Source organism: Lytechinus variegatus, chromosome 12 (genome assembly GCF_018143015.1).
Source record: "Lytechinus variegatus isolate NC3 chromosome 12, Lvar_3.0, whole genome shotgun sequence".
Lineage (NCBI taxonomy): Eukaryota > Metazoa > Echinodermata > Echinoidea > Temnopleuroida > Toxopneustidae > Lytechinus > Lytechinus variegatus.
This window is the reverse complement of record NC_054751.1, coordinates 32,264,148-32,279,453: the sequence shown is the minus strand read 5'-3', so window position 1 is coordinate 32,279,453 and position 15,306 is coordinate 32,264,148. Positions and strand designations below refer to the sequence as shown.

At 36.5% G+C, this 15,306-nt stretch overlaps 1 protein-coding gene across 1 annotated transcript; it reads left to right on the top strand.

Annotated features, from left to right (window-relative positions):
* Positions 1-2,741: 2,741 nt before the first annotated feature.
* On the top strand, positions 2,742-15,306 carry LOC121425490 (short/branched chain specific acyl-CoA dehydrogenase, mitochondrial-like). Its single transcript, XM_041621559.1, has 9 exons — positions 2,742-2,810; positions 9,218-9,451; positions 10,252-10,458; positions 10,965-11,135; positions 11,838-11,963; positions 12,428-12,520; positions 13,189-13,278; positions 14,286-14,523; positions 14,941-15,306. The coding sequence occupies exons 1-9, from the start codon at positions 2,781-2,783 to the stop codon at positions 15,018-15,020; spliced, it is 1,269 nt and encodes a 422-aa protein (XP_041477493.1). The 5' UTR covers positions 2,742-2,780; the 3' UTR covers positions 15,021-15,306.

Below are 15,306 nucleotides of genomic sequence, written 5' to 3'. Positions count from 1 at the left end.
AATCTCAGGGAGGGAAATAAAGTGCAGTGAGAAGAAATCCAGAATGGATGGTGGGGGCCCGGGTGTCGGTGGGGGAACGCTGCAGGAGAAATGCTGTATAAAGAAAGGGCTATAGAAGGAGAATTAACTCTTTCCACGTTGAATTATTATTATTTTTAAAATAAAAATGACATTTTTTCCATGTTATTTTCTTTAAATCAAGATTTCCGTATTGCACCATTATCAAATCACACTATCTATCTTCACTCCCAACGACATTTTGCTGACCCAACTATCCAGATTCAGAACACTTACCTAATTTGAAGGTAGGGCTTTAGGTCATAACCAGGAGTGTCACGCGCGTAAAAGACTTGTGTGTTTTAAGATGGCACTTTTGAAAAATTCATAAAAAATAAATGTGAAATTAGAGGGTCGAACGTTTACTACCTTTGGATAGGATATATATCTGACATTCCTTATCTGACCAGAAAAGGGTATCGTAGCCAGCATATTTTAAAAATAAATCGCCTTTTACAGCCACCCCTCCCCTCCTTAGTTGAGCACTATTACCTGAATGCCTTCTTGAAGGTACCACTCTAGTTCTCTTTAGTAAAGTTTACAAAGTTCTATCTCCTCTCTACCCCATTCCAATGAATGGTTTTAACAGGTCAAGTTCACCCCAGAAAAATGATGACATGAATAAATAGAGAAAAATCCAACAAGCAAAATGCTAAAACTTCATCAGAATCAGATGCAAAATAAGAGAGTTATGAAAATTTAAAGTTTCACTTATTTTTCACAAAACAGCACATCTCAGTGACACGCAAATGAGACAGTCGATGATTTTTTTTACAGATTTGACAATAAGGACCAACTTGACTGAACCATATAGTATTAAAACAATGTTAATTCCACATGTTCAGGGCCCTGAATTAAAATTAGAATATGTCAGATTTTATATAATGAAATACAATTTGAAGAAATAGTGAGTGGATGACGTCATCAGTCTCCTCATTTGCACACCAACCAGGATGTACAGTTTTGTGAAATTAAGCAAAACTTTAAAATGTCATAACTTACTTATTTTACATCCGATTTTGATGAAATTTTCAAATTTTCAGTGTTATGCTTGTTGGATTTTTCTCTATTTATTCAAATCAACCAATGGTTGGGGTGGACTTGTCCTTTAAGTATAGGTGATCATACACTAGCACAAACCAATGATGAATTAGAACATCGAGGCCTATACTATCACTGACCAGTCTATATCCTATAGGCTTACATACTAACTTTACCTGATATAGCCTTGCTAAGCCATTAAAGGACAAGTCCACCCCAACAAAAAGTTGATTTGAATAAAAAGAGCCAATTCACCAAGCATAACACCAAACATTTCATCAAAATCGGATGTAAAATAAGAAAGTTATGACATTTTAAAATTTCGCTTAATTTAGCGAAACAGTTATATGCACATCTTTGCTGACTATGCAAATGAGGAGACTACATGACGTCATCCACTCACTATTTCTTTTGTAGTTTATTATATATGAAATATGAAATATTCTAATTTTCTCTTCATTGTCAAATAATACAACGATTTATTTCTCCCTGAACATCTAGGATCAGCATTGTTTAATACTACATGGTTCAGACAAGTTGGTCCTTATACTGTCATATAAAAAATGAAATATTGTACTATAATTCAAACAATAAAAAACAAAAGAAATAGTGAGTGATGGACATCATCGACTGACTCACCTCGTTGTGAAAAATAAGCGAAACTTTAAACTGTCATAACTTTCTTATTTTACATCCGATTTTGATGAAATTTTCAGCACTATGTTAGTTTGATTTTTCTCTATTTATTCAAGCCAGCATTTTCCTGGGGTGGACTTGACCTTTAAATCCATTTTTTGCACCACTCGATGACTAAACATACTATCAGTTAGAAATTGTTTGCTACTGAGGAGTTTGGGCAGGTATGCCATCCACTATAGGGAATTCGCCTGTATATATAGGTGTCACGCGCGTAAAAGACTTGTGTGTTAAAATTGCACTTTTGAAAAATTTATAAAAAATAAATGTGAAATTAGAGGGTCGAACGTTTACTACCTTTGTAATCTGACATTCTTTATCTGACCAGAGAAGGGTATCGTAGCCAGCATATTTTAAAAATAGATCGCCTTTTACAGCCACCCCCCCCCCCCCCCCCCCCCCTCCTTAGTTGAGCACTATATACCTTACCTTAATACCTTCCGGGATACCTTCTTGAAGGTAAACCACTTTAAATCGCAATTTATGAAGATAATTATGATGGGATCAAATTCATCAATTGAAACAGTATAATAGCCCCAATTCTTCCGCCAGTCCAAATACAGATCCAAATCATTGATTTGGGCAATAAAGGAAGTTCAGTAGTTACCATTTCTAGAATCAGTGTTAGATTTTGAATCATATTCATACACTTTTGTCAATCAGCAATATCAAATTAAAAAAAAATCGAATGGGCTGTGTCGAACGAATTTATTTAGCCCTCCTGATGTAACCCTAACATAACAACCAACCAATAATGAAACGCTCCCCGGGGATTGCCCACGGAAATATTTATTTTATTATTTCCGTGGGGTTGCCACTGATCTCAGTGGGGGTTGCCTATTGAAGTAATTGGGACAAAGACTAATTTGGGGGCTCGTCCTGTTGTAGCGTATGGCTAATGCCTTGTGTGTTAATTGATTAGATTACGTACGTACCGTACTTGAGATAAGGTAAGGCGATTTGTTATAACGATTACAGTCACAGAGATGGCCTTCCGAGTTTGTCGTCAAAGTTTTGTGAGTATAAAAGTTTAATTTATGTATTTGTATTCAAGTCATCATTGTAGATTCGATTTAAAATATGTATTGGAAATCTAAATATGTATGGGCAATGTGTTAATTCTTGAACGTGCAACGCTTCACGCATATCGCATCCCCATCGCATTGCCTTGCCGCTCATGCTCGTTGGCCGAACACGGAACGGCGCGGCGGAGCTGGGCAGTGGGCACCCATGGCCATGGGTCATGGGTACATCTCTGCCGCCGTGTACAGGAAAATTAAAGGCACGGCGCATTCAACAATGCCATAATAAATTCCCGCGAATTTGATAAGAGGATTTACGGAATGAAGTCCTACAGTACAAAGTTTACCAAACGATGTGAAGTCCACTCATTCAAACAAGGTTAATTATAATATAACCTTGTTCTCAGTTGAATCCCCTCTCAGTTATATCTCCATGTGTGGCAAAATAAGGGTGGCAATGTTTGGCTTATTTTCTCTTTTTCTTTGGGGCAAATGCTTGATTTTTTTACACTGACAGTTTCCATTACACCTATTATTTATACAACTTGGCTCTTATTTAAATTTGATTCTTTAAATCATTTTTTTCTTAATTAAAAATAGATATCAAAAAATGAAAATTTTCTTGCCATATTACTTTCCACCAATAGAGGGCGTACACAAATATATGCCCAGAATTCAAGTTTTTGAGCGCTCTGGTGAATGAAAAAATTATTCCCATGTTACTAATGAAAAATAAATTGCAACTGTATGGAAATTAGTAATTTTGGTCACAAAAGTGATATTTTAATGATTTTTTAAAGTGTGTGCTCTGTACAACATTGGCATACCATAGTAGACTAGTCCTACCTCTAGATTCCCCACAGGCAGGGTGGTAGCAGTGAACAAGTGGTGAAGTCAGCTCCTAATATACGGTATGTAGACAGGAATAACTGTCGTTTCTGGGGATTCAACAATTTCTGACATTTTACTGTAATCCCCATTCACCGACGGTAAAGTGTCCGTTTGGGCTCCCATTTGTTATAACACCAGCACTTTTGTCAGACCACTTGTTCACTGCTACCATCTGGCCTGTGGAGAATCTACAGGTAGGACTATGATATGCCAATGCTGTATAGAGCACACACTTTAAAAAATCATTAAAATATCACTTTTGTGACCAAAATTACTAATTTCCATACAGTTGCAATTTATTTATCATTAGTAATGTGGGAATAATTTTTGTATTCACCAGAGCGCTCAAAAACTTGAATTTTGGGCATATTTTTGTGTACGCCCTCTATTGGTGGAAAGTAATATGGCAAGAAAATTTTCATTTTTTTATCTCTATTTTTAATTAAGAATAAATGATATAAAGAATCAAATTTAAATAAGAGCCAAGCAGTATGAATTAACAGGTCTAATGGAAACTGTCAGTGTAAAAAAATCAAGCATTTGCCCCAAAGAAAAAGAGAAAATAAGCCAAACATTGCCACCCTTATTTTGTCACACATGGAGATATAACTGAGAACAAGGTTATGTTATAACCTTGTTCATTGAATGAGTGTGTCAGACCAGAGTCCAAAGTTTGGGGCTATATAACACATCGAGGTTACAATCTAAGGATATATAAACTACAAATTAAAAATATAGAAATATTTAACATAAGAGTAGTTTAAACGATATAGATGAAAATGCATGAAAATTATACTTTACCGATGTTTAGTTGGGAAAAGCACAGCTAAATCGATCCAAATTAAGGCAGCCAAACTATGAAATATTTACAAACGAACGGAGAGGGCGTCAACAATTTACGAATGTGATATCGATATTGCATTCCACCAGCACACCTACAAGGCAATAATACGATACGATACACTACACGAAGACAAACGATAATAGTTATAATCGCGATATATCGAGACATTAACGATAATGACGTCATTCAAGATGGCAACTTGCAAGAAAAACTGTCAGCACGGTCAGGTCAGGAGAAAATGTCTTAGATGATGACAGATTTCTCAATCATCCATCATTTTTGTCTCACCTGCGAAGCAAAGTGAGACTATAGGCGCCGCTTTTCCGACGGCGGCGGCGACGGCGGCGGCGGCGGCGGCGTCAACATCAAATCTTAACCTGAGGTTAAGTTTTTGAAATGACATCATAACTTAGAAAGTATATGGACCTAGTTCATGAAACTTGGCCATAAGGTTAATCAAGTATTACTGAACATCCTATTAGAGTTTCATGTCACATGACCAAGGTCAGAGGTCATTTAGGGTCAATGAACTTAGACCATGTTGGAGGAATCAACATCGAAATCTTAACCTGTGGTTAAGTTTTTGAAATGTCATCATAACTTAGAAAATATATGGACCTAGTTCATGAAACTTGGACATAAGGTTAATCAAGTATCACTGAACATCCTGCATGAGTTTCACGTCACATGACCAAGGTCAAAGGTCATTTAGGGTCAATGAACTTTGGCCGAATTGGAGATATCTGTTGAATTCCCATCATAACTTTGAAAATTTATGGATCTGATTCATGAAACTTGGACATAATAGTAATCAAGCATCACTGAAAATTTTGTGCAAGTTTCAGGTCTCATGATTAAGGTCAAAGGTCATTAGGGTCAATGAACTTTGGCCGAATCGGGGGTATCTGTTGAATTACCATCATAACTTTGGAAGTTTATTGGGCTAGTTCATTAAACTTGGACATTAGAGTAATCAAGTATCACTGAACATCCTGTGCACATTTCAGGTCACATGACCAAGGTCAAAGGTCAATGAACTTTGGCCGAATTGGGTGTATCTGTTGAATTACCATCATAACTTTGAAAGTTTATGGATCTGATTCATGAAACTTGTACATAAGAGTAATCAAGTATCACTGAATATCCTGTTTGAGTTTCACGTCACATGATCATGGTCAAAGGTCATGTAAGGTCAATGAACTTTGGCCATGTTGGGGTTTTTTGGTGAATAACCATCATATCTCTGTAAGTTTATTGGTCTAGTTCATAAAAAGTGGACATAAGAGTAACCATGTATCACTGAACATCTTGTGCGAGTTAGAGTAGTATTCAAAGTCAGCACTGCTGCTATATTGAACCGCGTGATGCAGGTGAGACGGCCAGAGGCATTCCACTTGTTTTTCAATAACTCCGGTCCAAGGTATGCAATTACTTAAGTTATTTATATTTCCCTGATAATGAAACTAGAAATTTCGCTCAAAAAACAGTTTTAAATCGCGATCTATAACGCCATCTCACTATACGTTGTCTGTAGCCCACAGGCCCTTAACTCTTCAGTCTATGTATGGTGAGTGGAGCCAACGTAGTTCAGCGGAACAACCAAAATACAGAGACTGAAGCTTTTGGTCTATACGGTATGATGATGAATACGGTAGGCCCTAGCGTCATTTAACTTTAAGTGTTGATTTTTCTTCTGGTTGACAAAATACAAACCAAAGTTGTAAGTTATCAAATTTTTCGAAGAGACATGCAAAGCCACTTTCCTGGCCGAGGTAAGCGATTTTGCTCTTTTTTGTGTCCTTTTTAAATTAAAAAATATGTTAAAAATTGAAAATGGAACGCTTTTCACCAGAAAAAGCCGTTGTGAGTAGCGGAATGGGTTTCGGCTAACATCATTCACGTTATGAAGCGATGTTAACGACAACTCTAAAATCCATTGCATAAACACGTTGATTGTGCGAGATTAGTATAGCATACTAAACACACTCAACTTCTCAAGGGTTCGTTTACCTCAAGTGATGGTCGTGCAGGCTCCAATCCACTTCACTACCGCTACACTACGCTCCACCTTCCCAAACATCAAGGGTCTAAAACTCGCTCTGAATTCTCTGAGTGGCAAAGGTGGGGAAAAAATACATATATATTGTATTGTAAAAATCCTACACCGAAACTATTCTAAAAAGAATAAGAAGATTAATTTTTACTTTTCATCCTAATTTCACTCAATATCCATCCTCCTGTTAGCCTCAAAATTGGTGTTTAGAGCCAACATCGAGTTCCTCACACGTATAAATAATTCGCAACCGATTAAAAACATTGCATGCGTGAGTGTCTGCTCTCGGACCCTCGTGCATGCACTACTGTATGTAGAACGAAGGGCAGGCCGGGATGTCGAATCTCGGCCATGAAACATGGTGATTCATTTCAAGATTTTATGAATTATTGAGATGGGATTTGAAAATGAACGTTGCAGTTGAAAATAGACAAATATATTTAACAAACATTGGTGCAAATATTATTTTTGAAAAGAAATTTAAGAACAAAAAATATTGCAGAAGAACTTCACATGTTGAGTATTGGACATGTTCTCTATAAAATTATTGACGAAAAATGTGAAAATGTGAAGTAGTACCAGGTCAAGGGATATGGCGGTCTCAAAATTCTATGTTGATCAACGAAGGTGAGCTGTGCTAGCTGGAATTGAAATCATGCTGAAAATGTTTGTTATCTAATTTCGCGAACCAAATTTTTGTTGAGATTTAAACAAAACCCAAGCTCAAAACAAAAGTGGAGATGTTTATTTCAGATGGACGGCAAAAATGCTATAGAATCAGTCAGTACCATGTTTTACTCACATTTTGGATGGTATCTACTTGATGATGGTTTACAACCTTCTGGCTGACTCACAACATAGTTTCACACCTGACCAGTCTCGTATTTCACAACTGCTCTGTGCTTTGGAAGAAATCATCAAACTATTTGAGGAGGGGAAACCAGTAGATATTATCTACTTGGACTTTTGTAAGGCTTATGACTCAGTCCCACACAATTGCTCAATAAGCTATCAGCATATGGTATTGGAGGCAAGGTTTATTCTTGGATAAAGCTTGTATCACCAGTAGAGAACAAAGGGGGGTGATCAATGGAGCGAGTTCAACTTGAAATAAAGTCGTAAGCAGAATTCCTCAGGGCAGTGTGCTAGGACCTGTGTTACTTGTGATTTTCATTGATGATCTGCCTGAGGTGATCAGTAATCAGGTAATACATATTGCTGATACAAAAATCTTTGGAGAAGTGAATTCTGCAGCTAATCATATTTCTATCCAAATTGACCTGTACAATGCAACTAAGTGGTCCAAAAGTTGGCAGCTTAAGTTCAATGTTGGAAAATTTAAAGTGGTTCATATAGGAAAGAAAAGCCTTCAAAATTATTACATATTGAATGGAGAGGAGTTGAAGTCAGACAAGAGTGAAAAAGACCTTGGAGTGATTATTGACAGACATTAAATTTCTACCAGGATGTGGCAAATGTAGTGCACAAAGCAAATCAATGATTAAGAGAATATTTCAGAGAATATCGAAGGAAATGCTTCCCATTCTGTTCACCACACTTGTACGACCTCATCTTGAATATGGTAACATTCTGTGGTGTTTGCGGTATAAATTGGACTCAAATAAAGTTGAAAGGGTGCAACATAGAGCAACAAAGTTTGTTGAAGAGCTTCTTTATGAGGAATGTTTGAAAGCACTTAATCTTCATTCATTGTATTATCGACATACACATAGAAGAGGTGATATGGTTGCAGTCTTCAAAATTCTGACGGGCCAATTTGGAATTCTGCTGGAAATATTTTTTTACGCCTGCAGTGCAGTACATAACCAGAGGACACAAGGTCAAAGATCATTTAAAGGTCAGTGAACTCTGGCCATGTTGGGAGTATGTGTTGAATTGGCATCATAACTTAGTAAGTTTATGGTACTTGCTCATGAAACATGGACATAAGGGTAATCTAGTATGAATGATAGTTTTGCACAATCCTTAGATCACATGATCATGGTCAAAGGTCATTTTGGGTCAATGGACATCATATTTAATTACCTTATTAATGTTTCTTCTGTGAATAATTATTCATTAGCTGTTTTTCAAAGGAAGCACTGCTGCTATTTCGAATTGCATAATGCAGGCGAGACTGCCAGAGGTGTTCCACTTGTTTAGATAATGACTGTCCGCAAAGTATGGACACACATGAAGTTTGGACTGCCATACATTGTAAATGTGGTGCAACATGCAAAAAACCAAATCAGTGATGGCTGCATAGATCTAAACTAACGTTAGATCAAGCGCTGCTGTACAAAGTGATCGGTGGTTCTTGATTTCACCATAATACTCAACTACACTGTATATTGCTGTACACACAACCACAAGATTTACGAACCCACCCTCGGCTAAACAAAATCATCCATTGGTCAAATTTATAACTGGCCGTGTTCAAGACTGTATAAGCTTCTTAATATTGATCAATAAAAGACTGCATTAGGTATTACTTTGGGAGTTTTTAAAATCCATTGTGTGTGTGTGAGTGTGTGTGCATTATTCCTGTTACGGCTCAGTGATGTTAACATCTTGTCTCTTCTTTGATGAATGTCTTCTGCTTCTCTTTACCAGGCTCTGAGAAATGTCACCAAGTCTCTCCTGTCAACTCCTGCACGGAGATGTCAGTCCACCCTGTCAGCAACGGCAGATCTATCCCTACCCGTCACTCATCTCAACGAAGAGGAGAGTATGATGAAAGAGGCCGCTGCCAAATTTGCCAAGGAAAGGATAGCTCCGTATGTACAGGAGATGGATGCTAAAGGTGATACTCACCCAGAGGTGCTACAGGGAATGTTTGAACATGGGGTAAGTCTTCTTTAAATTCTATGCTCTCCATCAAAAGCTAGATTGATTTTACACCTTTGACTGTTGATAAAATCTTAAGTGTGTGGAATGTGATTGATAGCTGTTAATCTTATCTGTATGTCTGAATCATGGGAATTGAGGTGGTAATGTTGTGTTGTATTATTTCTCTGATCAGTCTATCACTACTTTCTTATATTCCATCTCTCACACCTACAGACTATTTAGGATTAGCTATGATATCAACTCCAAATGAACAATATGCAGTAAAATGACCAAGAGTTTATATGTAATCATGTACAGAGAGAAATTGTGTACCAAATGAGTGGTTGCACAGTAATTGACAAAATGATACAACAGATGCCCATCTGTCCTTATCCATGTTGGCAATTTTTAGTGTTACGGTATTCGAAATTGCCCACCTTTCAGCTAGCTTTCATTCTTTGACAATATTTAACTTATTCAAACTTACTAAAACTATGTAAAAATTGATATGATTCTGATATACTAAAAGAATGTCAAACTTGATACATATGATGGATGATATTACAGATAGTTTTTACAACTGAACCAGACTACCCTCGACGTTGTTTTATCATTTGTAATAGATAAAGCATGAATGAATGAATGAATGAATGGATGAATGGTTATATGAATTGATGGATGAACGGATGAATGAATGAATGAATGGATGGATGTATGCATTGATAGATGAATGGAAGGATGGATTACTAATTGTTATTTTCCTGTCTAACTTTCACAATGAGTTAAAAGGCGTAGTTCATTCTCTTCCTCATCTTCAGTTCATGGGTATAGAGGTGGAGCCAGAGTATGGCGGTCCAGGGTCTTCCTTTGCTGTAGCTAACATGGTGATAGAGGAATTATCCAAGGTTGACCCAGCCATCAGTGTTTGCTGTGACATCCATAATACTCTCATCATCACGGCTCTAAGGAACTATGGCACTAAAGAACAGAAGGAGAAGTATCTACCTATGGCTGTTACAGATAGTGTGAGTAAAAATGTCTACTGTTTAGATATGTGACATTTTCAAGGATTTCATCAGTAATTGTAAATGTGATCTCACTTTTTCTTCTATTCTGATATATCCCTACAATGTAAGTGAATAATGAATGAAATATTTGGTATATATGGCAATTTTTTTATATTCAGAATGCCCAAAAGTAATATTTTTCATACGATATCTACCAGACAAAATCATGATGCAGTATTTGGCCTGCATTGTGAACCTCTTCTGATGACTATGGGTCGTATCTACCATACCATGTTCAGACTCTGCACTTGGAATTATAATTTCTCTGGTAAAACTGGCAAACTATTTGAATGAAATAGTGGATTCAGTATCCCATCCCAGACCTGTATTTTGTGACAAGTGACAAAATTTTGTCTTTCTTCTACAAAATAATTTCTTACTCAGTTATCACTTTAAATGATATTGAAGATATTCATGTACAGAAAAGTTGTTAAGATATCCTTGTATTCTGTTAATGTTTTCAGGTAGGAAGTTTTTGTTTGTCAGAGCCATCATCAGGGAGTGATGCCTTTGCCATGAAAACCCGAGCCAGACGAGATGGGGATGATTATGTCATCAGTGGACAGAAATGTTGGATCTCAAGTGCCACCTTTGCAAAGATATTTCTTGTATTTGCAAATGCTGATTTTACAAAGGTAATCACAATTTTAGCTTATAGTTAAGGCTTGCCTGGGAAGTTTTGGTTAATTCAAAGACTTTTCATTGCTTGTACATAGTCAATTAAAAACATGTGTACAGTGGTAAAAACATAATAGCAAGCATCATCATTACAATCTATTCATTGCAGTCTTGTCAGCAGATCAAATTGAAGAACAGTAGCTAGACTGACCTGACCAAAAATATATTCTAAATGTTTGTATACATAAAAGAGGGTGTTATAATGAGTCTAAAACTGAAGATCATTGAGGAATAGGATTACACAAAATAACTCAGTGAGCAGTTTGTTAAAATTTGTGCTCTGCAAAATATATTGTATTAGTCTAACAGGTTCACAGGATGAAAGGATTGTGTAATTTTCAGTACATAATTGTGTGTGCAAATTCCTCCCAATTCTTTTCCCCCATGATTTGACAAGTTCCCTTTATTATTTTCATATGTTAATGTGAGTCTTCCTTGTCTACTTTGAGTTTGAAAACCCAGATATCAGTGACCACCTTCAAGGGCAACCTGAAAACATACCGTATAAGAGTGCTTTTTGATAGACATTGACTTATTGTTCAGACATTGTATTATATGTAAATAGTTTTTGTTGTTCTGCTCTGAAGTGCCTTGAGCATCTAATCAAGATGGAAAGTCCACTATACAAATCTCATCCTTCAATCTTTTTTTTCATCCAGGGATATAGGGGTATTACAGCGTTCCTGGTAGATCGGGATACAGAAGGGTTAATTATCGGTAAACCTGAAAACAAACTTGGCATCAGAGCGTCACCAACATGCCCTGTGTATTTTGAAGACGTCAGGGTAAGATTTTGGTCCATTCTTTTGTTTTTAATTTAGCTGTGATCTTATGTGTTGGTTGAAAAACAGAGACAATGTTGATATGACTTTCATGCCATTTCTTAAAGTTTGAAATAAATCTCTATCATATCACATGTTAAGAGCATGATATATTTGTCTTTTTTATTTTGGGTTTATTTATCATTTCTGAGGGCATTTGGATAAAGCTGTCTTTCCAAAGCAAAGCTTGGAAAATAGAGCATGAAATAAAAAGATGATTATTTGCTTTATATTGCACGTTGGATTTAGCCCCCCCCCCCCCCCACTTTTTTTTCCAAAACTGTACAAAAACGTAAAAATTACCATATGATTTTGATTTTTAGCATGGTCAGCCCCCCCCTTCAAAACTTTCGGGGCCCCTGCTTTGTAACTTCTGAAAAGTTCTTAATAAGAAGTAATTATTATTATTATCTCTCTTTGACTCCCAGGTTCCAGCAAGTAATGTACTTGGTGAAGTAGGAAAGGGTTATAAGATCTCTATTGAGCTGCTCAATGAGGGAAGGATAGGCATTGGAGCACAGGTAAACAAATCAATCTCTTGGTTAGTCCAACAAATTTAGAGTATTGCACGAAAGTGTAATGAATTGCAGCCCAAGTGATAGCACATAGTGAAAATTGATTTGTGAGAGGAGATAAATGAAGGGGCCTTTTTTTTAACCGCCCCTTTTCATGTAGTTTTGTATTTGCATTAGCACTTATGCTCTTCAGTCCAAATTAAATACCTCCAATGGAAATTATAACATTAACTTGATATATGTTAAATTCATTTCACCTGAAATCTATTTAAAAAAAAAAAATTATATTCACATGAATCACATCATTAGAAGGAATGGAAAAACAGAAAATTTTAATGAGTTTCTACCACTTATGAATGAATAAAGTACTGTTATACTTTATTGTTTTTCCCGTATCTGCTCAGGTTTTAATGTGTCAGTCAGGAGCCTAGATAAGCTGAGGTATTATCTCATCACATTGATGGATATTAGTGCTGTAAATGGATATAAATAGTACTTTTTATTTTTCTTGCTAATAATCAGACCCCAAATTTTTCATTACCTTTGTGTCTGAAAATGGAAATGCTTCAACATATCTCCCTCCTCTGGGCTATTTTATAATGTTGATTATTTGATGATAATAATGATGATGATGGTTTTTCATTTTTTCTGTTCTGATTTTTGTTCTTGTGTAGATGATTGGGCTAGCTCAAGGCTGTATGGATGCTACAGTGCCTTATATCATGGAGAGAGAACAGTTTGGACAGAAGCTGTGGGACTTTCAGGTAAGATATCCATGTTTGAAACACATCTTGAAATGTTGCAATTCATACATCCACACACGCGCCCACACACATATACCCACACAGATGACAAATCGAAAAGTGTTTGATGGCTCTATAAGCCTTTCACACAGCCTATTTAATAAAAACAGTATTGAAGGCTGGACCACAAATAATCTGTCTGATACTTCAGCTGCATTATAATTGTTTCATTGCATTAACCCTAAATAGACTGGGCTATTTCGATGCCTAAGAAGACTGGGAGGGGGGGGCTGATTCAGCCCCCCTTATGATCTCGGCCGTCGATCGCACGATCACAACAAAATTTGGCACGCGCGTTACCCATCGCATTATCTACAAAACAATAATATGAAATTCTGCGAAAAATCTCATTGCTCATTAATTTTGCTAATTTATGCGTAAAATCATAAGTTTGCTCTAATTAATAAAATAATGCCCCTAAAATGCTAATTTTTGCTTCACATACTCTAGATAGGCATCTGATCAAATTTGTTTTTAAAAAATTTCAACATAACATTTATTTTCTTATGTATTCTATTGTTTGCCAAAGTTCTTATGTATTTCTTTTTTTTTTACTTCTGTTTTTTATTTGGGTTTTTTTAATGGAATTGTCGGGACTTTATTTTGACCATAAAAAAGATAAAATTAATTGACTTTAAGCAGTAAAAGGAAAAAATAATGATACATTTATGAATTTTTGGCTGAAAACAATATTTGCATTGGATTTGTACACAAATTCACGTTTTTGAGTAATTTTGGGTCTGCATGCACTTAGAAAATGTTGCGAAATTGCGGAACCGCTTACCCGAGGGTCACAATTTTGGTCTCAAAAGTTGCGCGAGACTTGAAAGTAAAAAGTCAGTGAGCGACGCGGTAAAAAAATTTCAAGCGTCAGATTTATCGCAAAAAATGTTGAGGGGGGGGCAGCCCCCCAGTCTTCTTAGGGTTAAGATTCTTAAAGTATGTTTCCATTGTCATCCCACCCACAGAGCATGCAGCACCAGGTAGCCCATGTAGCCACACAGATAGAAGCAGCTCGGACCATGGTCTATAACGCCATCCGTCTCAGGGAGGCTGGCCAGCCGTTCATCAAGGAAGCAGCCATGTGTAAGCTCCTGTCGGCCGATGTCGCCGCCCTTACAACAGCAAAGTGTGTAGAGTGGATGGGAGGAGTCGGTTTCACCAAAGACTATCCTGTTGAGAAGTTCTACAGGGATTGTAAAATAGGTGGGTGCAGTCAATGATCTTATAATCAAGAGAAACTGGGGGTTGTTTGTGAAAGCTGAGCGCATTAAAGCGTAGTATGTCCCAATTGTAACAAAACATTTCACTTTGAAATAGATTGTTGATGATAATTGAGATGTGAATATTTAACTTTCACTGGTGGAAAGAAATAAAACTCACTGAAAATTCAATGAATTATCCATATTTCAAAGGTTTTTGTCAAAATCCTACCCCTTTCAAGTTAGCGCTGATATTACAAATGATCTGATTATGTGCAGTGACCTGTCTAGAAATCAATCAGTTTTAAAGTTAAACCTTTTTATTTTGTATTTATGTTGCAGCTAGTCCATCAATTAATTAATAAAAGTAAATAAAATCAAATTAATTTAATTTCTCCTTTTCTCGCTCTCTTTCCCCTAGGTGCAATTTATGAAGGTACCAACAATATTCAGCTGTCTACAATAGCTAAGCAGATCAAGGAGGAATATTTGAGACAATGAGGAGATTACAAATCAAGGAGCATATACGTGGACAGCAGAGGTGTGCTATAACAATGTTCACTTTCTGATATGAGTAAGAACAATAACAGTGATATAGCTCTTCTTCATGTCAGAAAATCAAACTGTGACAGAGTTGAATGTATCCAAGGAAAGTCTTAAGGCCACCGCACACCTTACGACTGCTTGTGATCCGATTTGTGAACAAATCGCTTTTTGCTCATTTTCTGAAAATGTGAATGGAACATCTCATTTTATTCGAGGTTAAAATTAATTGAAAGAATACTAA

Excerpts from the sequence above, each read along its gene's own strand:
- LOC121425490 (XM_041621559.1), top strand. The coding sequence starts at position 2,781 with ATGGCCTTCCGAGTTTGTCGTCAAAGTTTT. Across the intron at positions 2,811-9,217 it reads GAGTTTGTCGTCAAAGTTTT|GCTCTGAGAAATGTCACCAA; the intron begins GTGAGTATAAAA and ends TCTCTTTACCAG. Across the intron at positions 12,521-13,188 it reads GGATAGGCATTGGAGCACAG|ATGATTGGGCTAGCTCAAGG; the intron begins GTAAACAAATCA and ends GTTCTTGTGTAG.